At 42.8% G+C, this 26,751-nt stretch overlaps 1 protein-coding gene and 5 non-coding genes across 9 annotated transcripts; 5 read left to right on the plus strand and 1 right to left on the minus strand.

Annotated features, from left to right (window-relative positions):
* Positions 1-1,714: 1,714 nt before the first annotated feature.
* LOC110511394 (short coiled-coil protein B) lies at positions 1,715-12,927 on the minus strand. Of its 4 annotated transcripts, none has more exons than XM_090209533.1 (4): positions 12,250-12,927; positions 8,196-8,267; positions 7,953-8,033; positions 1,715-4,534 (listed from the first exon to the last, which is right to left on the minus strand). In XM_090209533.1, exons 1-4 carry the CDS (start codon positions 12,317-12,319, stop codon positions 4,392-4,394), a joined length of 366 nt encoding a protein of 121 aa, XP_090065659.1. In that variant the 5' UTR covers positions 12,320-12,927; the 3' UTR covers positions 1,715-4,391. The 4 variants fall into 4 exon arrangements, with proteins under 4 accessions (XP_090065659.1, XP_090065660.1, XP_090065661.1 ...); XM_090209534.1 differs by having other exon boundaries at positions 7,953-8,030; positions 12,250-12,746; XM_090209535.1 differs by lacking the exon at positions 12,250-12,927 and adding an exon at positions 11,145-11,296.
* A 2,362-nt stretch (positions 12,928-15,289) lies between these two features.
* trnai-aau (transfer RNA isoleucine (anticodon AAU)) lies at positions 15,290-15,363 on the plus strand. The gene has a single exon. It is a non-coding gene; the product is annotated as a tRNA-Ile (tRNA).
* A 1,687-nt stretch (positions 15,364-17,050) lies between these two features.
* trnai-aau (transfer RNA isoleucine (anticodon AAU)) lies at positions 17,051-17,124 on the plus strand. Its single transcript has one exon. It is a non-coding gene; the product is annotated as a tRNA-Ile (tRNA).
* Positions 17,125-20,830: 3,706 nt separating this feature from the next.
* trnai-aau (transfer RNA isoleucine (anticodon AAU)) lies at positions 20,831-20,904 on the plus strand. Its single transcript has one exon. It is a non-coding gene; the product is annotated as a tRNA-Ile (tRNA).
* A 1,012-nt stretch (positions 20,905-21,916) lies between these two features.
* On the plus strand, positions 21,917-21,990 carry trnai-aau (transfer RNA isoleucine (anticodon AAU)). The gene has a single exon. It is a non-coding gene; the product is annotated as a tRNA-Ile (tRNA).
* A 3,732-nt stretch (positions 21,991-25,722) lies between these two features.
* trnai-aau (transfer RNA isoleucine (anticodon AAU)) lies at positions 25,723-25,796 on the plus strand. The gene has a single exon. It is a non-coding gene; the product is annotated as a tRNA-Ile (tRNA).
* Positions 25,797-26,751: the final 955 nt, after the last annotated feature.

Genomic DNA, 26,751 nt, shown 5'->3' on the forward strand with positions numbered 1-26,751 from the left:
AGGGAATAGGGCTCTGGTCTAAAGTAGTGCACTATATAGGGAATAGGGTGCCATTTGGGACGTAGATATACAGATCTGGGACCAGTCTTAAAGTTTGACTACAGAGACAGAAGGATATTTTCAGACAAGAAGGCGCCTCACGTCAGGTTTAAGGTTAGTCTACTTTAGATTGAGAAGTGTTTGTTTTTCATTCATTAACTTATAAAAGGAAGTTCATAATATAATATGTCAGTTCTTTATGTGTTATTTTGTTTTTTTAACTAAATTATATGGATTTAAAACTTGAGGATTGAAAATCGGCACTGATAAAAAAAATGTATCTTATTTATTTGAAACTTCTCCCTCTTGGTTATTTTACGGCTAAATTTAAAACAGGAGAACATATTACAATGCAGTTTTTTCTCTTTTGAGTGAATGGAAATGTTGTGGATGTTTAAAAAATATATATATATATTCATAATTTGTAGTTAGTTTTACCCCTGTTTTGCTTATTGTGAGCCTACGTCAGAACAAACAACTTGTGTTCTCTGGGCATTCCGGAATATCCAAACTCCGGTTCCGGAATGAATTAGAAACGATTCCGTCTTGTATGGAAAGAGATGTGCAGATCTCTGATTTTTGTTTTCTCCAGCGTTTTCTAGTAAAAATGTTTTCTGTTCTTGTACGACAACCAGGCACATTTTCCTGTTTTCAATAAGTTGCAAATTGTACATTGCTCTTGAAAAATTAAATATTTAATACGATAAAAGTCGTACTTGTTGTTAGCCTGGTCCCAGATCTGTTTGTGGTCTTGCCCAACCCATTTCTGTCATTGTCAAGGAGTTGGTTTAACACTGTCAAACAGACTGGCTCTCAGGCTAACTTGTCATTGTGCTGTTTGGTTTGGGGGTCCATGAGTAGTGCTGAGTCATTGCATGATTAACTATGACTAGTGTTGTACTCGGCTGCTCCACTCTTGGGGGCAGACAGACTCCACCCAAGGAGTTGTCTGAAGTGTGGCCTTGAAAGAGAACATCACCCTCTGGATCGGAACAGAGCGTTCTTGACTTGCCTGGGTTGCACTGGAACAAGGTCTACTCTTTCATTTATTTAAATAGACAAGTCAGTTAAGAATAAATTCTTATTTTCAATGACAGCCTAGGAACAGTGGGTTAACTGCCTTGTTCAGAGGAACAGTGGGTTAACTGCCTTGTTCAGAGGAACAGTGGGTTAACTGCCTTGTTCAGGGGAACAGTGGGTTAACTGCCTTGTTCAGGGGAACAGTGGGTTAACTGCCTTGTTCAGAGGAACAGTGGGTTAACTGCCTTGTTCAGGGGAACAGTGGGTTAACTGCCTTGTTCAGGGGAACAGTGGGTTAACTGCCTTGTTCAGGGGAACAGTGGGTTAACTGCCTTGTTCAGGGGAACAGTGGGTTAACTGCCTTGTTCAGGGGAACAGTGGGTTAACTGCCTTGTTCAGGGGCAGAACAACAGATTTGTACCTTGTCAGCTCGGGGATTTGATTCGGTTGCAAGTCCAACGCTCTAACCACTAGACTTCTCTGCCGCCCAGAGAACCTATATAAACTAATCTCTCACTAAGGATGCATCTCACTTGTCAAGAGGCCTTATATCCTTCTCTTGTCTCCTTTCATTCTATCCTTGTCTCCTTTCCTGCTTCCTTGCCTCCTTCACTCCTTTCCATATTGAAACAGAGTTACACTCCCGACTCGTACAAAAGCCTCAGAAGTATTTTATTTTTGTATTAAAACAAAAGTGTTAAAAGGCAACATAGTCAGAATCTCTAAACTTCTACACAGCAGGCAGTTAGTTCCATAGGATGTGTGTGTTATCAACATGCCTGAAGGAAAAAACTAAGTTTAATGTCCCAAAATGGCACTCTATTCCCTAGATAGTAGACTACTTATGACCAGGGCCCTATAGGCCCAAAGTAGTGCACTGTATAGAGAATATGGTGCCATTTGGGACTAACAAGAGTCAGTGGAACATACAATATAATACCATTTTTAACATAATACAAAATAAAAAATAAACCATTTTATATTGAAATAAATAACGTGGTGCATTGAAGTGCAGTGGAATCATCTCAATATTCCCCCATCTTTTCCTTTAGCACCTGGAACCAATAGAACCACAGAATGGTTCTCTGGTAGAACCTCTTGCTTAAAACGCCGATCTCCGTACAATTGAGTGTTGTGTTTCTTCCTGATTTTAAATTAGGCATTTCTGACCATTTTGTCCTCTATTGAAATAGAATTGAAACTGACCTAGCTATCTCCTAGCCAAAACCCCAACTGTTCATGTTGTCCTGATCACATCCCTAATAAAGGCTCTCATAGAATCTCTTGCTGGTACCCGTACCTTATTTCTCTCTACTATAACCAGCCTAGGACAGCACAGTCATGCTTCCACAGTCCATTACCATAAGCAGGAATAACAACGTTCCTTATCAGCAGCTCTGTGTTAATGCACTGACGGAACCTTCCGGAGTGTTCTACAGCCTGAGTGTTCTAATCAATACTACTCAAGGTTCTTAACTGTAAAAAGCAGAGCTCTCTCCTGTCCTCCCTCACTCTATCCTCCCTCCATCCTCCCTTTCCTCCCTCCCTCCCTTCTCTCCCTTTCCTCCCTCCATCCCCCCTCCCTCCCTCCATCCTCCCTTTCCTCCCTCCCTCCCTCCCTCCCTCCCCTCGCTCCACCATCATAGGTAAAGGAGGCCGTCTCACCCTGTAGTGTAACTTGACCCTAGTCCAGGGTTTCATTCACGAGGGCATCGTTTGTTATGTACAGCAGAATACACGTTCACTGTGCTTTGTCCTTCCCCTACTGACTCCACACAGCACTCCATGGTGACGATATGAATCCCCTTCCTGGTGGAATGAGTAGCATACCAGGGACGACAACACACATCGGAGTATCTTAGTAGTACTGCTTTTAAAAAAAAAACAAACATCATACAGAATCATATTTCATAATGTTTGTGTTGATCAATAATTTAAAAACAACAGACACTTAGTAACCTTTTGACCAATCAGATGAGAGAGAACAGTCGATGGGATGCGTTATTATATTATTGTATTACATTGACATGTCATTCAATATGTTAGATTCATATTTTGGGGGCCAGGAGTTTGACCATATTCATATCCAACCAGTATTAACCAGTCATCAATATGTTTGATTCATATTTTGGGGGCCAGGAGTTTGACCATATTCATATCCAACCAGTATTAACCAGTCATCAATATGTTAGATTCATATTTTGGGGGCCAGGAGTTTGACCATATTCATATCCAACCAGTATTAACCAGTCATCAATATGTTTGATTCATATTTTGGGGCCAGGAGTTTGGTCATATTCATATCAAACCAGTATTAACCAGTCATCAATATGTTAGATTCATATTTTGGGGCCAGGAGTTTGGCCATATTCATATCCAACCAGTATTAACCAGTCATCAATATGTTTGATTCATATTTTGGGGGGCAGGAGTTTGGCCATATTCATATCCAACCAGTATTAACCAGTCATCAATATGTTTGATTCATATTTTGGGGCCAGGAGTTTGACCATATTCATATCCAACCAGTCATCAATATGCAAAGGTCTGATGTCATAACTCATTAGAGATGCCGTTGACATGACAACACAAAACAGTATTATAAGATGAATTATAAAAACAGTTAAATTATGTCGGGGGGGGGGGTTATGTTAGGAGGAGGGTAAAAAGAGGTCAAACAAGAATGTAAACTGGACTCTTAGGGGTGTAGTTGGAGTGGAGGGAGGATTTTGGGGTCTGGAATTAGAAGTTGCCCCCTAACCACAGATCTAGGATCAGACTACTCTACATAGTACACTACTTTTAAATCAGAGTTTATGGCATCCTATTCCCTACATAGTACACTACTTTTAACTAGAGCTTATGGCATTCTATTCCCTACATAGTACACTACTTTTAATCAGAGCTCATGGCATCCTATTCCCTACATAGTACACTACTTTTAATCAGAGCTCATGGCATTCTATTCCCTACATAGTACACTACTTTTAATCAGAGCTCATGGCATCCTATTCCCTACATAGTACACTACTTTTAATCAGAGCTCATGGCATCCTATTCACTACATAGTACACTACTTTTAACCAGAGTTTTATGGCATTCTGTGCACTACTTAGGAAATAATCTGCCATTTGGAACACGTCCATATCCGTCCCTAGAACTGTGGTCACAAACATCTTCTACCTCCTCTGCTGTCATTTGGGAGAGGAGATGTTGCAGGTAGCCTGAGTGCCAGTCTGTCTGTGCCATCATGCCTACGGTTTGTGTCGGCAACAAACAGACCTGCTACCAGGCTATTGTAGGTGGTCTCAACTCCCCTTGGTCGCCGTGGGTTACTTCCGTTTGCTCTTGTTGTCGGTGGTTTGGAACACGCTGGAGGCCGACATGAGGTTCTCGATGTACTGGCCTAGAACCTGGTTCTCCGACTTCAACTTCAGGTTCTCCTCTTTGACCGCATCCACACGTGCTGACAGGTCTGGAACAACAGAGGTGCGGAACTTAGAACTAGACAGACCAGTGTTTCCCCTAGATCATTGTTTTTAAGGCTGGGTGCAACAGAGTTTGACAGGGAGGCCTAAGTAATGATGGATGAAACGCCGATACAGAAACCTCCTGATAGCTTATTCCACATCAATGCCAAATACTCCTCCCTGCCAGACTAGACTGATTGTTTTAGCTTATTCCACATCAATGCCAAATACTCCTCCCTGCCAGACTAGACTGAATGTTTTAGCTTATTCCACATCAATGCCAAATACTCCTCCCTGCCAGACTAGACTGAATGTTTTAGCTTATTCCACATCAATGCCAAATACTCCTCCCTGCCAGACTAGACTGATTGTTTTAGCTTATTCCACATCAATGCCAAATACTCCTCCCTGCCAGACTGAATGTTTTAGCTTATTCCACATCAATGCCAAATACTCCTCCCTGCCAGACTAGACTGATTGTTTTAGCTTATTCCACATCAATGCCAAATACTCCTCCCTGCCAGACTAGACTGAATGTTTTAGCTTATTCCACATCAATGCCAAATACTCCTCCCTGCCAGACTAGACTGATTGTTTTAGCTTATTCCACATCAATGCCAAATACTCCTCCCTGCCAGACTAGACTGAATGTTAATACAGCAGTCTGGTGCTGCTAAAGGTACATATAAACACGTCCCAAATGGAACCCTACACAGTGCACTACTTTAGACCAGAGCCCTATTCCCTATATAGTGCGCTACTTTAGACCAGAGCCCTATTCCCTATATAGTGCACTACTGTTGACCAGAGCCCTATTCCCTATATAGTGCACTACTTTAGACCAGAGCCCTATTCCCTATATAGTGCACTACTTTAGACCAGAGCCCTATTCCCTATATAGTGCACTACTTTAGACCAGAGCCCTATTCCCTATATAGTGCACTACTTTAGACCAGAGCCCTATTCCCTATATAGTGCACTACTTTAGACCAAAGCCCTATTCCCTATATAGTGCACTACTTTAGACCAGAGCCCTATTCCCTATATAGTGCACTACTTTAGACCAGAGCCCTATTCCCTATATAGTGCACTACTTTAGACCAGAGCCCTATTCCCTATATAGTGCACTACTTTAGACCAGAGCCCTATTCCCTATATAGTGCACTACTTTAGACCAGAGCCCTATTCCCTATATAGTGCACTACTTTAGACCAGAGCCCTATTCCCTATATAGTGCACTACTTTAGACCAGAGCCCTATTCCCTATATAGTGCACTACTTTAGACCAGAGCCCTATTCCCTATATAGTGCACTACTTTAGACCAGAGCCCTATTCCCTATATAGTGCACTACTTTAGACCAGAGCCCTATTCCCTATATAGTGCACTACTTTAGACCAGAGCCCTATTCCCTATATAGTGCACTACTTTAGACCAGAGCCCTATTCCCTATATAGTGCACTACTTTAGACCAGAGCCCTATTCCCTATATAGTGCACTACTTTAGACCAGAGCCCTATTCCCTATATAGTGCACTACTTTAGACCAGAGCCCTATTCCCTATATAGTGCACTACTTTAGACCAGAGCCATTTTGCCTATATAGTGCACTACTTTAGACCAGAGCCCTATTCCCTATATAGTGCACTACTTTAGACCAGAGCCCTATTCCCTATATAGTGCACTACTGTTGACCAGAGCCCTATTCCCTATATAGTGCACTACTGTTGACCAGAGCCCTATTCCCTATATAGTGCACTACTGTTGACCAGAGCCCTATTCCCTACACAGTGCACTACTTTTGACCAGGGCCCTTAGGGAATAGGGTGCCATTTTGGACAAGACCTTAAATCCATCGAGGCAGGAAGGGAGTAGCTGTATTAGCCTCACAGAGAGGATGAGAGGATGGTCAGGGTAAGCCCCCCCCCCCCCCCCCTTGAACACACCTTCCACTGTGTAACAGAGAGGAGAGACATGAACACACCTTCCACTGTGTAACAGAGAGGAGAGACATGAACACACCTTCCACTGTGTAACAGAGAGGAGACATGAACACACCTTCCACTGTGTAACAGAGAGAGGAGAGACATAAACACACCTTCCACTGTGTAACAGAGAGGAGAGACATGAACACACCTTCCACTGTGTAACAGAGAGAGGACAGACATGAACACACCTTCCACTGTGTAACAGAGAGAGAGGAGACATGAACACACCTTCCACTGTGTAACAGAGAGAGAGGAGACATGAACACACCTTCCACTGTGTAACAGAGAGAGAGGAGACATGAACACACCTTCCACTGTGTAGCAGAGAGGAGAGACATGAACACACCTTCCACTGTGTAACAGAGAGGAGAGACATGAACACACCTTCCACTGTGTAACAGAGAGGAGACATAAACACACCTTCCACTGTGTAACAGAGAGACATGAACACACCTTCCACTGTGTAACAGAGAGGAGACATAAACACACCTTCCACTGTGTAACAGAGAGGAGACATAAACACACCTTCCACTGTGTAACAGAGAGGAGACATAAACACACCTTCCACTGTGTAACAGAGAGGAGACATAAACACACCTTCCACTGTGTAACAGAGAGACATGAACACACCTTCCACTGTGTAACAGAGAGAGGAGAGACATGAACACACCTTCCACTGTGTAACAGAGAGACATGGACACACCTTCCACTGTGTTACAGAGAGGAGAGACATGAACACACCTTCCACTGTGTTACAGAGAGGAGAGACATGAACACCCCTTCCACTGTGTTACAGAGAGGAGAGACATGAACACACCTTCCACTGTGTAACAGAGAGAGAGGAGACATGAACACACCTTCCACTGTGTAGCAGAGAGGAGAGGCATGAACACACCTTCCACTGTGTAACAGAGGGAGATGTGTATAACAGAGAGAGAGATGTGTGTAACAGAGAGAGATGTGTGTAACAGAGAGAGATGTTTGTAACAGAGAGAGATGTTTGTAACAGAGAGATGTGTAACAGAGAGAGATGTGTGTAACAGAGAGAGATGTTTGTAACAGAGAGATGTGTAACAGAGAGAGATGTTTGTAACAGAGAGATGTGTAACAGAGAGAGATGTGTAACAGAGAGAGATGTGTGTAACAGAGAGAGATGTGTGTAACAGAGAGAGATGTGTGTAACAGAGAGAGATGTGTGTAACAGAGAGAGATGTGTGTAACAGAGAGAGATGTGTAACAGAGAGAGATGTGTAACAGAGAGAGATGTGTGTAACAGAGAGAGATGTATAACAGAGAGAGATGTGTAACAGAGAGAGATGTGTGTAACAGAGAGAGATGTGTGTAACAGAGAGAGATGTGTGTAACAGAGAGAGATGTGTGTAACAGAGAGAGATGTGTGTAACAGAGAGAGATGTGTGTAACAGAGAGAGATGTTACCTTCCAGTGTGTGTTGTAGCTCCAGCACCTGGTTGATGAGCCTCGTCTTCTCCTCCATCTCTACCTGGTTCTCCATGTCTCCTGACAAACACACACACACTATATTACTGAACACACACACACTATATTACTGAACACACACACTATATTACTGAACACACACGTAAACAGACAGACAGACCAGACGATACAGACAGACAGACAGACAGACAGACAGACAGAGGATGTGTTGTTGTTCATTACCATCCATGTGACAGTTCATGGTGAAGTCCTCGTTGTCCTGTTTGGTGAGCAGGACTGCAGTTCCTCTGTTCCCTGTAGACACACATCAAGGTGAGCAAAACATATAGTTAGATCATATGATTTATATTATATTATTATTATCTTTATTTAATTGGGTAAGTCAGTTAGGAACAAATTATTATTTACAATGACGGACTACCCCCGGCCAAACCCTAAGCAGGACGACGCTGGGACAATGGTGCGCCGCCCTACGGGACTCCCAATCACGGTGATACAGCCTGGAATAGAACGAGGGTCTATAGTGACGCCTCTAGCACTGAGACACAGTGCCTTAGACCGCTGAACCAGGGTCTGTAGTGACGCCTCTAGCACTGAGACGCAGTGCCTTAGACCGCTGCACCAGGGTCTGTAGTGACGCCTCTAGCACTGAGACGCAGTGCCTTAGACCGCTGCACCAGGGTCTGTAATGACGCCTCTAGCACTGTGACACAGTGCCTTAGACCGCTGAACCAGGGTCTGTAGTGACGTCTCTAGATAAGTGAACACCAGTACTACTATGTTAGCTGGCTAACATCATCTACATACCCAAACAAGAAGACAGAGGAAGACATAACAGGCCAAGATGACAAATGATGCTAGCAGTCTCTCTAGCTGTTACAGTAACTAAACAACAACACACCCAAGACCAGCCAGCTAGCTGTCTCTCTAGCTGTTACAGTAACTAAACAACAACACACCCAAGACCAGCCAGCTAGCTGTCTCTCTAGCTGTTACAGTAACTAAACAACACACCCAAGACCAGCCAGCTAGCAGTCTCTCTAGCTGTTACAGTAACTAAACAACAAACCCAAGACCAGCTAGCTAGCTGTCTCTCTAGCTGTTACAGTAACTAAACAACAACACACCCAAGACCAGCCAGCTAGCTGTCTCTCTAGCTGTTACAGTAACTAAACAACACACCCAAGACCAGCCAGCTAGCTGTCTCTCTAGCTGTTACAGTAACTAAACAACACACCCAAGACCAGCTAGCTAGCTGTCTCTCTAGCTGTTACAGTATCTAAACAACACACCCAAGACCAGCCAGCTAGCTGTCTCTCTAGCTGTTACAGTAACTAAACAACAACACACCCAAGACCAGCCAGCTAGCTGTCTCTCTAGCTGTTACAGTAACTAAACAACACACCCAAGACCAGCTAGCTAGCTGTCTCTCTAGCTGTTACAGTAACTAAACACACCCAAGACCAGCCAGCTAGCTGTCTCTCTAGCTGTTACAGTAACTAAACAACAACACACCCAAGACCAGCCAGCTAGCTGTCTCTCTAGCTGTTACAGTAACTAAACAACACACCCAAGACCAGCCAGCTAGCTGTCTCTCTAGCTGTTACAGTAACTAAACAACACACCCAAGACCAGCTAGCTAGCTGTCTCTCTAGCTGTTACAGTAACTAAACAACAACACACCCAAGACCAGCCAGCTAGCTGTCTCTCTAGCTGTTACAGTAACTAAACAACACACCCAAGACCAGCTAGCTAGCTGTCTCTCCAGCTGTTACAGTAACTAAACAACACACCCAAGACCAGCTAGCTAGCTGTCTCTCTAGCTGTTACAGTAACTAAACACACCCAAGACCAGCCAGCTAGCTGTCTCTCTAGCTGTTACAGTAACTAAACAACAACACACCCAAGACCAGCCAGCTAGCTGTCTCTCTAGCTGTTACAGTAACTAAACAACACACCCAAGACCAGCTAGCTAGCTGTCTCTAGCTGTTACAGTAACTAAACACACCCAAGACCAGCCAGCTAGCTGTCTCTCTAGCTGTTACAGTAACTAAACAACACACCCAAGACCAGCCAGCTAGCAGTCTCTCTAGCTGTTACAGTAACTAAACAACACACCCAAGACCAGCTAGCTAGCTGTCTCTCTAGCTGTTACAGTAACTAAACAACAACACACCCAAGACCAGCCAGCTAGCTGTCTCTCTAGCTGTTACAGTAACTAAACAACAACACACCCAAGACCAGCCAGCTAGCTGTCTCTCTAGCTGTTACAGTAACTAAACAACACACCCAAGACCAGCTAGCTAGCAGTCTCTCTAGCTGTTACAGTAACTAAACAACACACCCAAGACCAGCTAGCTAGCTGTCTCTCTAGCTGTTACAGTAACTAAACAACAACACACCCAAGACCAGCCAGCTAGCTGTCTCTCTAGCTGTTACAGTAACTAAACAACAACACACCCAAGACCAGCCAGCTAGCTGTCTCTCTAGCTGTTACAGTAACTAAACAACAACACACCCAAGACCAGCCAGCTAGCTGTCTCTCTAGCTGTTACAGTAACTAAACAACAACACACCCAAGACCAGCCAGCTAGCTGTCTCTCTAGCTGTTACAGTAACTAAACAACAACACACCCAAGACCAGCCAGCTAGCAGTCTCTCTAGCTGTTACAGTAACTAAACAACAACACACCCAAGACCAGCCAGCTAGCTGTCTCTCTAGCTGTTACAGTAACTAAACACACCCAAGACCAGCCAGCTAGCTGTCTCTCTAGCTGTTACAGTAACTAAACACACCCAAGACCAGCCAGCTAGCTGTCTCTCTAGCTGTTACAGTAACTAAACACACCCAAGACCAGCCAGCTGGTAAGTTAGCATAGCGGCAGGCTAATGTTAGCCATCTACCTGGTTCATACGATATGCTCACCTTTTACAGAGAAGGAAGAAAACGACTCCTGTATCTAACTACCGGCTGTCACATTAATAACTGCGATATTATGATGTTAGTATGTGTACCTAACTAACTCGTAGTTAGTCACAATGCTCGTTACAGTAGCAAGTTAGACAGCTAAAATCTCAGAAAATCTGTCAAATCCGTAGAATTGACGTGCGATTCTCAACAACGACAAGCCTCCGTAGTCTCGTTACATTTCTGAAATGTCAGTCACTTACCCTTCGATATAATAACAATATTGTGTCAAAACGTTAGCCGGGGTTTAGTGTGGATAACGTTGTTATGTGCTAGACGACACTGCGGATTTCCATGTATGACAGTCGGCGATGGGACGTCCTCACATTATCTGGGTGTAGGGACCGACGCGGCCGACAGGGGGAGCAGCGCAATGCAAACAGACACAGCCGGAAGTAAAATATAACACCACATTTATTGGGCCCCGAAACAATTTCGCTTGTATGACCTCATTCCCTCCTCTTGTCTACTTGCTCCTTCCACTAGACGTAGACTAGTAGTCTGATGAAGGGAAAACGTGAAGGACTTGTGATATCTGATAGGTGTGGCAGCACTGTGTGCATCTGTATGCGTACATTGATTGTGCAGGTTGTATCTGTTTGTGCCGATAGTACAGCCTCAGACACTGTAAACACACACACACACACTGCAGCTCTGACAGTCTCTCGGTCACTCCCTGAGTAGTGAACTACACAGGCTAGCGGAGCAACGATGGTTGGCAAATCATATCACAGCCACCAGGATCAGTGTGCTTGGTTACTCTCTGCTCTGTGCTCCAGTTTGAAGGGTTTATATGTGTCTCCTTCTGTCTGCAGCTAAGACCAACCCAGGTGGGACTGTCGCTTGGCCAACCCTACCCAGTCTGTACCTCCAGTCCTGAGGTTCTGTACCTTATAGTACCTCAGTGTTCTGTAGGTTATAGTACCTCTGTGTTCTGTACCTTATAGTACAACTATGTTCTGTAGGTTATAGTACCTCTGTGTTCTGTACCTTATAGTACCTCTGTGTTCTGTAGCTTTGTGTTTGTGTCTCTGTCTGTGTTTATAGCTGACCTGTATACAGATAAAAGGCCACCCAGAACCTGAATCCTGCTTCACAAGAAAAACCTCACCTCTGTACTGCTTAAAAAGTACTTAACATCTCTGTCTGTCTGGTTGGTTGGTTGGTTGGTTGGTTGGTTTGTTTGTTTGTTTGTTTGTTTGTTTCCTAGAAACAAGGGTGGCTCAACTTTACCCCCCTCTCCCCTACAGGTGTGTAGGTGAATGGACAGAGCTATTAGCTTTGTAATTAAAGGTGAGTTTGTCTTACCTGTAGGTCTGTCATCAGCGAGGGAGATGTTGGTGAAACTTCCGTCCTCTTCTTCCAGCTCTGCTTCCATGACCGGACTGGAGTTTTCCCTGATTCACCCTCGTAGTTTATTTTTCTCTCTGGTCTCTGGTCTCTGGACTCTGGTCTCTGGTCTCTGGTCTCTGGACTCTGGACTCTGGTCTCTGGCCTCTGGTCTCTGGTCTCTGGACTCTGGTCTCTGGTCTCTGGTCTCTGGACTCTGGTCTCTGGACTCTGGACTCTGGACTCTGGTCTCTGGTCTCTGAAATCTGGTCTCTAGTCTCTAGTCTCTAGTCTCTGGTCTCTGGTCTCTAGCCTAACTGTTCCATTCTCCCCGTCGGGCTGTTTTTCTCTCCTCACTCCTGCTTTCTTTCTCTCCTTATCGTTTGACTCTTTTCTCACAGTCCCTCTTTTTAGACATTTGTTTTCTCAACCTGCTTTCTTCGTCTGTGTCACTCCGTTGCCTCTCCTTCACCCCCGTCTCTCTCTCTCTCTCGCTCTCTCTCTCTCTCGCTCTCTCTCTCTCTCTCGCTCTGTCTCTCTCTCGCTCTCTCTCTCTCTCTCTCTCTCTCTCTCTCTCTCTCTCTCTCTCTCTCTCTCTCTCTCAGCGCCCCGCCCTCTAGGACACCTGTTCCCGTCAGGCGGCTGGCTCCCTCTCCTTCTGAATTATTTATGTTGTCACGGTTACCTGCCCAGAAAACCTTGGTTACTGGACAGGCGGCAGGTGACACTAGATTTGTCCTGGGAAGCAGTTGCTGATTGGCTCATAAAGGTTTCAAAGTTCAGGGAGGGTTTTATTTTATTTGTTGGTTGAAAAGAGAAACACAAAACAATCAAGTGCCATAAACACACACACACACACACACACACACACACACACACACACACACACACACACACACACACACACACACACACACACACACACTCTTCCCCATGCTCACTTGGTCACATATTAACTAGAGAAGGACATTAAGTACAGAGAGGTAAAGAGCCAGCAGACAGCTGCACCCTCTTTCTCCACTCCTTACTCTCTCTTTCTCCACTCCTTACTCTCTATTTCTCCACTCCTTACTCTCTCTTTCTCCACTCCTTACTCTCTCTTTCTGTCTTTCTCCACTCCTTACTCTCTCTTTCTCCACTCCTTACTCTCTCTTTCTGTCTTTCTCCACTCCTTACTTTCTCTTTCTCCACTCCTTACTCTCTCTTTCTGTCTTTCTCCACTCCTTACTCTCTCTTTCTCCACTCCTTACTCTCTCTTTCTCCACTCCTTACTCTCTCTTTCTGTCTTTCTCTACTCCTTACTCTCTCTTTCTCCACTCCTTACTCTGTCTTTCTGTCTTTCTCCACTCATTACTCTCTCTTTCTCCACTCCTTACTCTCTCTTTCTGTCTTTCTCTACTCCTTACTCCCTCTTTCTCCACTCCTTACTCTCTCTTTCTCCACTCCTTACTCTCTCTTTCTGTCTTTCTCCACTCCTTACTCTCTCTTTCTGTCTTTCTCCACTCCTTACTCTCTCTTTCTGTCTTTCTCCACTCCTTACTATCTTTCTCTGTCTTTCACTGTCTCTCTCTTTCTTTCTGTCTCTCTCTCAATTCAATTTCAATTCAAGGGGCTTTATTGGCATGGGAAACATATGTTAACATTGCCAAAGCAAGTGAGGTAGATAATATACAAAAGGGAATTAAACAATTCAACTTTACAGTAAATATTACACTCAAAGAAGTTCCAGGGAAAAGGAAGGATAGTATCATTGATCTTTAATAAGCTTTATGTATCGATCTCATGGCTTTCGTGAGTTTAATTTTTTTTAAATTAGCACCCTTGTGTAGACCTAGCCCCGCCCACATCCGTTCCACGTATCGAAAGGGGTTGGAGGCGAAGGAAATACTAATACGTGCTACCAAATGCAACATACATTTCATAAATAGTCAAATAAAGTGTGTAAATAAGACGTATTAAACACGTCTGTAAAACCACAATGAGGACATATAGACCTACCGAGCAAGTCTTCATTAATCATTGGGTACATCGTACGAAAAACATCAGTGATCTTAGGAGCATAATTCACGTTCAAATTCACGACATAACATACACAGGCATTTCATCATTACGACCTTTAGGAAATAATGTCTGGAGGGTGAAAATCCCCAAACATTTCCTTTAACTCAGAGTATTATTTATATCACCTCCCCTGTCTGATATCTTAACTTTCTCTATGCCACAAAATCTAAAGGTAGAAATATCATGCTTCAGGTCATTGAAATGTACTGCGACTGGATCATCCCTGTCGTTTCTCCTGATTGAACTTTTATGTTCACTGATTCTCTGTTTGAGAGAGCGAGATGTTTTACCGACATAGCAGAGCCCACATGGACATATAATAATGTAGATAACATGGGTGGTGGAACACGTAATGATGTCATTTATTTGGGATCGTTTTCCTGTGTGTGGGGTGGCAGAGATATTCACACTTCATCATGTTGTTGCACTGTGCGCCTCCTCTGCATTTATAGCTACCATGTGGAAGAGGGCGTAAAAGAGCCTGGCTGGTTTTCTTTTGTGATTGGCAGTTGGCATGGACCAATTTATCGCGTATATTGCGACTTCTTCTATACACAATAAGTGGTGGATTTGTAAATTCAGCCGGAAAAAATGGGTCCGATGATAAAATGTGCCAGTGTTTCTTGAACGCATCTCCCACTTTTCGCGAGTTCAAAGTTTATGTCGTTGTGAACATTACGGAGTGTTCTTTAGCTTTAGCGGGTCTTTGTTTGTAGCAGTTCATCTCTTGTTTTTCCCAATGTCAAATTAAGTGCTTCATCCACACACATCATTGTGTTGCTGTCCTGGAGCCCTGTGGGGTGTGTTTGTGAACAGAGATCCTGGACCAGCTTGCTTAGGGGACTTTTCTCCATGTTTATTTCTCAATAGGTGATGGATTTGTTATAGAATGTCTTGAGCTCTTATTTGGTACGGTGTAGTTATTTCTACTTTTATCCGTAAATTAAGCATTATTTGAGGCAGGTTAGCTCAGTTGGTTAGAGCGTCGTGCTAATAACGCGAAGGTCGCGGGTTCGATACCCGTACTGGCCAGCAGGATTTTTTAAAATTTTACTATGAATGTCTACAGTGTCTCATAACTCTATTGATTGGGTTCTACCATATGCGTTTTAAATTAGTAGTATGAATTGTCGATTGTTATTGTGGAGTGATATTTTATTGTAGGAGTTCTTTTTTGTCATAGTAGGAGTTTTCATTCGTCTTTTATCATCCAAGGAAGGAAGGAGGACAGGGACTTCATGGACTAAGAGACAGAGAGACAGAATGGTGAAGAAACAGATATATGGGTCCATCAATCATTTGATTCATTCAATATTCACACACACACACACACACACACACACACACACACACACACACACACACACACACACACACACACACACACACCTAAATTTCCCCATGCTCACTTGGTCACACATTAACTAGAGAAGTACAGAGAGGTAAAGAGCCTGCAGACAGCTGCACCCTCTTTCTCCACTCCTTACTCTCTCTTTCTGTCATTCTCCACTCCTTACTCTCTCTTTCTCCACTCCTTACTCTCTCTTTCTGTCATTCTCCACTCCTTACTCTCTCTTTCTCCACTCCTTACTCTCTCTTTCTCCACTCCTTACTCTCTCTTTCTCTCTTTCTCCACTCCTTACTCTCTCTTTCTGTCTTTCTCCACTCCTTACTCTCTCTTTCTCCACTCCTTACTCTCTCTTTCTCCACTCCTTACTCTCTCTTTCTCCACTCCTTACTCTCTCTTTCTCCACTCCCTACTCTCTCTTTCTCCACTCCTTACTCTCTCTTTCTCCTCTCCTTACTCTCTCTTTCTCCACTCCTTACTCTCTTTCTCCACTCCTTACTCTCTCTTTCTCCACTCCTTACTCTCTCTTTCTCCACTCCTTACTCTCTCTTTCTCCTCTCCTTACTCTCTCTTTCCCCACTCCTTACTCTCTCTTTCTCCACTCCTTACTCTCTCTTTCTCCACTCCTTACTCTCTCTTTCTGTCTTTCTCCACTCCTTTCTCTCTCTTTCTGTCTTTCTCCACTCCTTACTCTCTCTTTCTGTCTTTCTCCACTCCTTACTCTCTCTTTCTGTCTTTCTCCACTCCTTACTCTCTCTTTCTCCACTCCTTACTCTCTCTTTCTGTCATTCTCCACTCCTTACTCTCTCTTTCTCCACCCCTTACTCTTTCTTTCTGTCTTTCTCCACTCCTTACTCTCTCTTTCTCCACTCCTTACTCTCTCTTTCTCCTCTCCTTACTCTCTCTTTCCCCACTCCTTACTCTCTCTTTCTCCACTCCTTACTCTCTCTTTCTCCACTCCTTACTCTCTCTTTTTGTCTTTCTCCACTCCTTACTCTCTCTTTCTGTCTTTCTATACTCCTTACTCTCTCTTTCTCCACTCCTTACTCTCTCTTTCTGTCTTTCTCCACTCCTTACTCTTTCTTTCTCCACTCCTTACTCTCTCTTTCTCCACTCCTTACTCTCTCTTTCTGTCTTTCTCCACTCCTTACTCTCTCTTTCTCCACTCCTTACTCTCTCTTTCTGTCTTTCTCCACTCCTTACTCTCTCTTTCTCCACTTTGTGAACAGAGCTCCGGGATCAGCTTGCTTAAGGGGCTCTTCTCCATGTTTATTTCTCAATAGGTGATGGGTTAGTTATGGAATATCTTGAGCTCTTATTTGGTACGGGGTAATTATTTCCACCTTTATACGTATATTGAGCATTATCTGAGGCCGGTTAGCTCAGTTGGTTAGAGCGTTGTGCTAATAACGCGAAGGTCGCGGGTTCGATACCCGTACTGGCCAGAAGTTTGTGTTTTTACTTTGATGTGTATGTCTACAGTGTCTCATAACTCTATTGATTGGGGTTTACAACTTGCATTTTATATTAGTAGTATGAATTGTCGATTGTTCTGTTGTTGTGGAGTGACATTTAATTGTAGGAGTTTTCATTCGTTTTTTATTATACAAGGAACGAAGGAGGACAGGGACTTCATGGACTAAGAGACAGAGAGACAGAATGGTGAAGAAACAGATAGACGGGTCCATCAATCATTCGATTCATTCATTATTTACACACACACACACACACACTCCACCCCTTACTCTCTCTTTCTGTCTTTCTCCACTCCTTACTCTCTCTTTCTCCACTCCTTACTCTCTCTTTCTCCACTCCTTACTCTCTCTTTCTCCACTCCTTACTCTCTCTTTCTCCACTCCTTACTCTCTCTTTCTCCACTCCTTACTCTCTTTCTCCTCTCCCTTTCTCCACTCCTTACTCTCTCTTTCTCCACTCCTTACTCTCTCTTTCTCCACTCCTTACTCTCTCTTTCTCCTCTCCTTACTCTCTCTTTCTCCACTCCTTACTCTCTCTTTCTCCACTCCTTACTCTCTCTTTCTGTCTTTCTCCACTCTTTACTCTCTCTTTCTGTCTTTCTCCACTCCTTACTCTCTCTTTCTCCACTCCTTACTCTCTCTTTCTCCACTCCTTACTCTCTCTTTCTGTCTTTCTCTACTCCTTACTCTTTCTTTCTCCACTCCTTACTCTCTCTTTCTGTCTTTCTCCACTCCTTACTTTCTCTTTCTCCACTCCTTACTCTCTCTTTCTGTCTTTCTCCACTCCTTACTCTCTCTTTCTCCACTCCTTACTCTCTCTTTCTCCTCTCCTTACTCTCTCTTTCTGTCTTTCTCTACTCCTTACTCTCTCTTTCTCCACTCCTTACTCTGTCTTTCTGTCTTTCTCCACTCATTACTCTCTCTTTCTCCACTCCTTACTCTCTCTTTCTGTCTTTCTCTACTCCTTACTCCCTCTTTCTCCACTCCTTACTCTCTCTTTCTCCACTCCTTACTCTCTCTTTCTGTCTTTCTCCACTCCTTACTCTCTCTTTATGTCTTTCTCCACTCCTTACTCTCTCTTTCTGTCTTTCTCCACTCCTTACTCTCTCTTTCTGTCTTTCTCCACTCCTTACTCTCTCTTTCTGTCTTTCTCCACTCCTTACTATCTTTCTCTGTCTTTCACTGTTTCTTTCTCTCTCTTTCTTTCTGTCTCTCTCTCAATTCAATTTCAATTCAAGGGGCTTTATTGGCATGGGAAACATATGTTAACATTGCCAAAGCAAGTGAGGTAGATAATATACACAAGGGAATTAAACAATTCAACTTTACAGTAAATATTACAGTCAAAGAAGTTCCAGGGAAAAGGAAGGATAGTATCATTGATCTTTAATAAGCTTTACGTATTGATCTCAAGAATTCGTGAGTTTAATTTTTGTTGAATTAGCACCCTTGTGTAGACCTAGCCCCGCCCACATCCGTTCCACGTATCGAAAGGGGTTGGAGGCGAAGGAAATACTAATACGTGCTACCAAATGCAACATACATTTCATAAATAGTCAAATAAAGTGTGTAAATAAGACGTATTAAACACGTCTGTAAAACCACAATGAGGACATATAGACCTACCGAGCAAGTCTTCATTAATCATTGGGTACATCGTACGAAAAACATCAGTGATCTTAGGAGCATAATTCACGTTCAAATTCACGACATAACATACACAGGCATTTCATCATTACGACCTTTAGGAAATAATGTCTGGAGGGTGAAAATCCCCAAACATTCCCTTTAACTCGGAGTATTATTTATATCACCTCCCCTGTCTGATATCTTTACTTTCTCTATGCCACAAAATCTAAAGGTAGAAATATCATGCTTCAGGTCATTAAAATGTACTGCGACTGGATCATCCCTGTCGTTTCTCCTGATTGAACTTTTATGTTCACTGATTCTCTGTTTGAGAAAGCGAGATGTTTTACCGACATAGCAGAGCCCACATGGACATATAATAATGTAAATAACATGGGTGGTGTAACACGTAATGATGTCATTTATTTGGGATCGTTTCCCTGTATGTGGGTGGCAGAGATATTCACACGTTATCACGTTGTTGCACTGTGCGCCTCCTCTGCATTTATAGCTACCATGTGGAAGAGGGCGTAAAAGAGCCTGGCTGGATTTCTTTTGTGATTGGCAGTTGGCATGGACCAATTTATCTTGTATATTGCGACCTCTTCTATACACAATAAGTGGTGAATTTGTAAATTCAGCCGGCAAAAATGGGTCCGATGATAAAATGTGCCAGTGTTTCTTGAACGCATCTCCCACTTTTCGCGAGTTCAAAGTTTATGTCGTTGTGAACATTACGGAGTGTTCTTTAGCTTTAGCGGGACTTTGTTTGTAGCAGTTCATCTCGTGTTTTTCCAAATGTCAAATTAAGAGCTTCATCCACACACAGAATTGTGTTGCTGTCCTGGAGCCCTGTGGGGTGTGTTTGTGAACAGAGATCCTGGACCAGCTTGCTTAGGGGGCTCTTCTCCATGTTTATTTCTCAATAGGTAATGGATTTGTTATGGAATGTCTTGAGCTCTTATTTGGTACGGTGTAATTATTTCCACGTTTATACGTATTTTGAGCATTATCTGAGGCCGCTTAGCTGAGTTGGTTAGAGCGTCCTGCTAATAACGCGAAGGTCGCGGGTTCGATACCCGTACTGGCCAGAAGTTTGTGTTTTTACTTTTCTGTGAATGTCTACAGTGTCACATAACTCTATTAATTGGGGTTTACAATGTGCATTTTAAATTAGTAGTATGAATTGTCGATTGTTCTGTTATTGTGGAGTGACGTTTTAATGTAGGAGTTTTTTTTTAATTGTAGGAGTTTTCATTCGTTTTTTATCATCCAAGGAAGGGAGGAGGACAGGGACTTCATGGACTAAGAGACAGAGAGACAGAATGGTGAAGAAACAGATAGACGGGACTCTCTCTCTCTCTCTCTCTCTCAATTCAATTTAAGGGCTTTATTGGCATGGGAAACATATGGTAACATTGCCAAAGCAAGTGAGGTAGATAATATACAACAGTGAAATAAACAATACAAATTAACAGTCTCACACTCACAGAAGTTCCAAAAATAATAAAGACATTTCAAATGTCATGATGTATATATGCAGTGTTGTAATGATGTACAAATGGTTAACGGCTCGTTTAATGAAAGACAAACAGTCTGTCTGTCTCTCTGTCCTTTTCCTTCCCCTCACCTGTCTTTCCTCTGTAGGTGGTCTATGTGAGGAGAGGAGACTCCTTGGTCACAGAGTGAGGGTGTGAAATGCTTCATTCCATTCCATTAACTGACAGGTCACAGTCATTTATTCTGTTAAATCAATGATCACTATGAAGTGTTGTTATTATCATGGGTATCAGAAATGGACTATGGAGAGGGGTGTTTACAACCCAGTATGTATTCAGGTTCAGACTGACAGTCAACTACAACTACAGAGAAAGAGATACAGCCATAGTGTTGATCATTGACAGTGTAGAAGGGAGTCCTTGGAACTGAGCTGGATTTGTTTACGTTCTCTGCCCTCTAATGGTAGAACGTAGACATTGTAGATGAGCGACCACCTCCAGACCCATATATGGGTGTATGCCCGTTCCGTAGATTGATCATTATCTCAGGCCGGTTAGCTCAGTTGGTTAGAGCGTCGTGCTAATAACGCGAAGGTCGCGGGTTCGATACCCGTACTGGCCAGCAGGATTTTTTTAAAATTTTACTATGAATGTCTACAGTGTCTCATAACTCTATTGATTGGGTTCTACCATATGCGTTTTAAATTAGTAGTATGAATTGTCTATTGTTATTGTGGAGTGATATTTTATTGTAGGAGTTCTTTTTTGTCATAGTAGGAGTTTTCATTCGTCTTTTATCATCCAAGGAAGGAAGGAGGACAGGGACTTCCTGGACTAAGAGACAGAGAGACAGAATGGTGAAGAAACAGATATATGGGTCCAACCACCCCTTACTCTCTCTTTCTCTCTTTCTCCACTCCTTTCTCTCTCTTTCTGTCTTTCTCCACTCCTTACTCTCTCTTTCTGTCTTTCTCCACTCCTTACTCTCTCTTTCTGTCTTTCTCCACTCCTTACTCTCTCTTTCTCCACTCCTTACTCTCTCTTTCTGTCATTCTCCACTCCTTACTCTCTCTTTCTCCACCCCTTACTCTTTCTTTCTGTCTTTCTCCACTCCTTACTCTCTCTTTCTCCACTCCTTACTCTCTCTTTCTCCTCTCCTTACTCTCTCTTTCCCCACTCCTTACTCTCTCTTTCTCCACTCCTTACTCTCTCTTTCTCCACTCCTTACTCTCTCTTTTTGTCTTTCTCCACTCCTTACTCTCTCTTTCTGTCTTTCTATACTCCTTACTCTCTCTTTCTCCACTCCTTACTCTCTCTTTCTGTCTTTCTCCACTCCTTACTCTTTCTTTCTCCACTCCTTACTCTCTCTTTCTCCACTCCTTACTCTCTCTTTCTGTCTTTCTCCACTCCTTACTCTCTCTTTCTCCACTCCTTACTCTCTCTTTCTGTCTTTCTCCACTCCTTACTCTCTCTTTCTCCACTTTGTGAACAGAGCTCCGGGATCAGCTTGCTTAAGGGGCTCTTCTCCATGTTTATTTCTCAATAGGTGATGGGTTAGTTATGGAATATCTTGAGCTCTTATTTGGTACGGGGTAATTATTTCCACCTTTATACGTATATTGAGCATTATCTGAGGCCGGTTAGCTCAGTTGGTTAGAGCGTCGTGCTAATAACGCGAAGGTCGCGGGTTCGATACCCGTACTGGCCAGAAGTTTGTGTTTTTACTTTGATGTGTATGTCTACAGTGTCTCATAACTCTATTGATTGGGGTTTACAACTTGCATTTTATATTAGTAGTATGAATTGTCGATTGTTCTGTTGTTGTGGAGTGACATTTAATTGTAGGAGTTTTCATTCGTTTTTTATTATACAAGGAACGAAGGAGGACAGGGACTTCATGGACTAAGAGACAGAGAGACAGAATGGTGAAGAAACAGATAGACGGGTCCATCAATCATTCGATTCATTCATTATTTACACACACACACACACACACTCCACCCCTTACTCTCTCTTTCTGTCTTTCTCCACTCCTTACTCTCTCTTTCTCCACTCCTTACTCTCTCTTTCTCCACTCCTTACTCTCTCTTTCTCCACTCCTTACTCTCTCTTTCTCCACTCCTTACTCTCTCTTTCTCCACTCCTTACTCTCTCTTTCTCCACTCCTTACTCTCTTTCTCCTCTCCCTTTCTCCACTCCTTACTCTCTCTTTCTCCACTCCTTACTCTCTCTTTCTCCACTCCTTACTCTCTCTTTCTCCTCTCCTTACTCTCTCTTTCTCCACTCCTTACTCTCTCTTTCTCCACTCCTTACTCTCTCTTTCTGTCTTTCTCCACTCTTTACTCTCTCTTTCTGTCTTTCTCCACTCCTTACTCTCTCTTTCTCCACTCCTTACTCTCTCTTTCTCCACTCCTTACTCTCTCTTTCTGTCTTTCTCTACTCCTTACTCTTTCTTTCTCCACTCCTTACTCTCTCTTTCTGTCTTTCTCCACTCCTTACTTTCTCTTTCTCCACTCCTTACTCTCTCTTTCTGTCTTTCTCCACTCCTTACTCTCTCTTTCTCCACTCCTTACTCTCTCTTTCTCCTCTCCTTACTCTCTCTTTCTGTCTTTCTCTACTCCTTACTCTCTCTTTCTCCACTCCTTACTCTGTCTTTCTGTCTTTCTCCACTCATTACTCTCTCTTTCTCCACTCCTTACTCTCTCTTCCTGTCTTTCTCTACTCCTTACTCCCTCTTTCTCCACTCCTTACTCTCTCTTTCTCCACTCCTTACTCTCTCTTTCTGTCTTTCTCCACTCCTTACTCTCTCTTTATGTCTTTCTCCACTCCTTACTCTCTCTTTCTGTCTTTCTCCACTCCTTACTCTCTCTTTCTGTCTTTCTCCACTCCTTACTCTCTCTTTCTGTCTTTCTCCACTCCTTACTATCTTTCTCTGTCTTTCACTGTTTCTTTCTCTCTCTTTCTTTCTGTCTCTCTCTCAATTCAATTTCAATTCAAGGGGCTTTATTGGCATGGGAAACATATGTTAACATTGCCAAAGCAAGTGAGGTAGATAATATACACAAGGGAATTAAACAATTCAACTTTACAGTAAATATTACAGTCAAAGAAGTTCCAGGGAAAAGGAAGGATAGTATCATTGATCTTTAATAAGCTTTACGTATTGATCTCAAGAATTCGTGAGTTTAATTTTTGTTGAATTAGCACCCTTGTGTAGACCTAGCCCCGCCCACATCCGTTCCACGTATCGAAAGGGGTTGGAGGCGAAGGAAATACTAATACGTGCTACCAAATGCAACATACATTTCATAAATAGTCAAATAAAGTGTGTAAATAAGACGTATTAAACACGTCTGTAAAACCACAATGAGGACATATAGACCTACCGAGCAAGTCTTCATTAATCATTGGGTACATCGTACGAAAAACGTCAGTGATCTTAAATAGGAGCATAATTCACGTTCAAATTCACGACATAACATACACAGGCATTTCATCATTACGACCTTTAGGAAATAATGTCTGGAGGGTGAAAATCCCCAAACATTCCCTTTAACTCGGAGTATTATTTATATCACCTCCCCTGTCTGATATCTTTACTTTCTCTATGCCACAAAATCTAAAGGTAGAAATATCATGCTTCAGGTCATTAAAATGTACTGCGACTGGATCATCCCTGTCGTTTCTCCTGATTGAACTTTTATGTTCACTGATTCTCTGTTTGAGAAAGCGAGATGTTTTACCGACATAGCAGAGCCCACATGGACATATAATAATGTAAATAACATGGGTGGTGTAACACGTAATGATGTCATTTATTTGGGATCGTTTCCCTGTATGTGGGTGGCAGAGATATTCACACGTTATCACGTTGTTGCACTGTGCGCCTCCTCTGCATTTATAGCTACCATGTGGAAGAGGGCGTAAAAGAGCCTGGCTGGATTTCTTTTGTGATTGGCAGTTGGCATGGACCAATTTATCTTGTATATTGCGACCTCTTCTATACACAATAAGTGGTGAATTTGTAAATTCAGCCGGCAAAAATGGGTCCGATGATAAAATGTGCCAGTGTTTCTTGAACGCATCTCCCACTTTTCGCGAGTTCAAAGTTTATGTCGTTGTGAACATTACGGAGTGTTCTTTAGCTTTAGCGGGACTTTGTTTGTAGCAGTTCATCTCGTGTTTTTCCAAATGTCAAATTAAGAGCTTCATCCACACACAGAATTGTGTTGCTGTCCTGGAGCCCTGTGGGGTGTGTTTGTGAACAGAGATCCTGGACCAGCTTGCTTAGGGGGCTCTTCTCCATGTTTATTTCTCAATAGGTAATGGATTTGTTATGGAATGTCTTGAGCTCTTATTTGGTACGGTGTAATTATTTCCACGTTTATACGTATTTTGAGCATTATCTGAGGCCGCTTAGCTGAGTTGGTTAGAGCGTCCTGCTAATAACGCGAAGGTCGCGGGTTCGATACCCGTACTGGCCAGAAGTTTGTGTTTTTACTTTTCTGTGAATGTCTACAGTGTCACATAACTCTATTAATTGGGGTTTACAATGTGCATTTTAAATTAGTAGTATGAATTGTCGATTGTTCTGTTATTGTGGAGTGACGTTTTAATGTAGGAGTTTTTTTTTAATTGTAGGAGTTTTCATTCGTTTTTTATCATCCAAGGAAGGGAGGAGGACAGGGACTTCATGGACTAAGAGACAGAGAGACAGAATGGTGAAGAAACAGATAGACGGGACTCTCTCTCTCTCTCTCTCTCTCAATTCAATTTAAGGGCTTTATTGGCATGGGAAACATATGGTAACATTGCCAAAGCAAGTGAGGTAGATAATATACAACAGTGAAATAAACAATACAAATTAACAGTCTCACACTCACAGAAGTTCCAAAAATAATAAAGACATTTCAAATGTCATGATGTATATATGCAGTGTTGTAATGATGTACAAATGGTTAACTGCTCGTTTAATGAAAGACAAACAGTCTGTCTGTCTCTCTGTCCTTTTCCTTCCCCTCACCTGTCTTTCCTCTGTAGGTGGTCTATGTGAGGAGAGGAGACTCCTTGGTCACAGAGTGAGGGTGTGAAATGCTTCATTCCATTCCATTAACTGACAGGTCACAGTCATTTATTCTGTTAAATCAATGATCACTATGAAGTGTTGTTATTATCATGGGTATCAGAAATGGACTATGGAGAGGGGTGTTTACAACCCAGTATGTATTCAGGTTCAGACTGACAGTCAACTACAACTACAGAGAAAGAGATACAGCCATAGTGTTGATCATTGACAGTGTAGAAGGGAGTCCTTGGAACTGAGCTGGATTTGTTTACGTTCTCTGCCCTCTAATGGTAGAACGTAGACATTGTAGATGAGCGACCACCTCCAGACCCATATATGGGTGTATCCCCGTTCCGTAGATTGATCATTATCTCAGGCCGGTTAGCTCAGTTGGTTAGAGCGTCGTGCTAATAACGCGAAGGTCGCGGGTTCGATACCCGTACTGGCCAGCAGGATTTTTTAAAATTTTACTATGAATGTCTACAGTGTCTCATAACTCTATTGATTGGGTTCTACCATATGCGTTTTAAATTAGTAGTATGAATTGTCTATTGTTATTGTGGAGTGATATTTTATTGTAGGAGTTCTTTTTTGTCATAGTAGGAGTTTTCATTCGTCTTTTATCATCCAAGGAAGGAAGGAGGACAGGGACTTCCTGGACTAAGAGACAGAGAGACAGAATGGTGAAGAAACAGATATATGGGTCCAACCACCCCTTACTCTCTCTTTCTCTCTTTCTCCACTCCTTTCTCTCTCTTTCTGTCTTTCTCCACTCCTTACTCTCTCTTTCTGTCTTTCTCCACTCCTTACTCTCTCTTTCTGTCTTTCTCCACTCCTTACTCTCTCTTTCTCCACTCCTTACTCTCTCTTTCTGTCATTCTCCACTCCTTACTCTCTCTTTCTCCACCCCTTACTCTTTCTTTCTGTCTTTCTCCACTCCTTACTCTCTCTTTCTCCACTCCTTACTCTCTCTTTCTCCTCTCCTTACTCTCTCTTTCCCCACTCCTTACTCTCTCTTTCTCCACTCCTTACTCTCTCTTTCTCCACTCCTTACTCTCTCTTTTTGTCTTTCTCCACTCCTTACTCTCTCTTTCTGTCTTTCTATACTCCTTACTCTCTCTTTCTCCACTCCTTACTCTCTCTTTCTGTCTTTCTCCACTCCTTACTCTTTCTTTCTCCACTCCTTACTCTCTCTTTCTCCACTCCTTACTCTCTCTTTCTGTCTTTCTCCACTCCTTACTCTCTCTTTCTCCACTCCTTACTCTCTCTTTCTGTCTTTCTCCACTCCTTACTCTCTCTTTCTCCACTTTGTGAACAGAGCTCCGGGATCAGCTTGCTTAAGGGGCTCTTCTCCATGTTTATTTCTCAATAGGTGATGGGTTAGTTATGGAATATCTTGAGCTC

Source organism: Oncorhynchus mykiss, chromosome 19, assembly GCF_057628025.1.
Source record: "Oncorhynchus mykiss isolate SJ-2025 chromosome 19, ASM5762802v1, whole genome shotgun sequence".
NCBI lineage: Eukaryota > Metazoa > Chordata > Actinopteri > Salmoniformes > Salmonidae > Oncorhynchus > Oncorhynchus mykiss.

Bases quoted from the DNA above. Each gene is read 5' to 3' on its own strand.
- LOC110511394 (XM_090209533.1), bottom strand. From the start codon at position 12,319: ATGGAAGCAGAGCTGGAAGAAGAGGACGGAAGTTTCACCAACATCTCC. The intron at 8,268-12,249 runs GTAAGACAAACT...GTGTGTCTACAG, and splicing joins CGCTGATGACAGACCTACAG to GGAACAGAGGAACTGCAGTC. The intron at 8,034-8,195 runs GTAATGAACAAC...TGTGTTTGTCAG, and splicing joins CATGAACTGTCACATGGATG to GAGACATGGAGAACCAGGTA.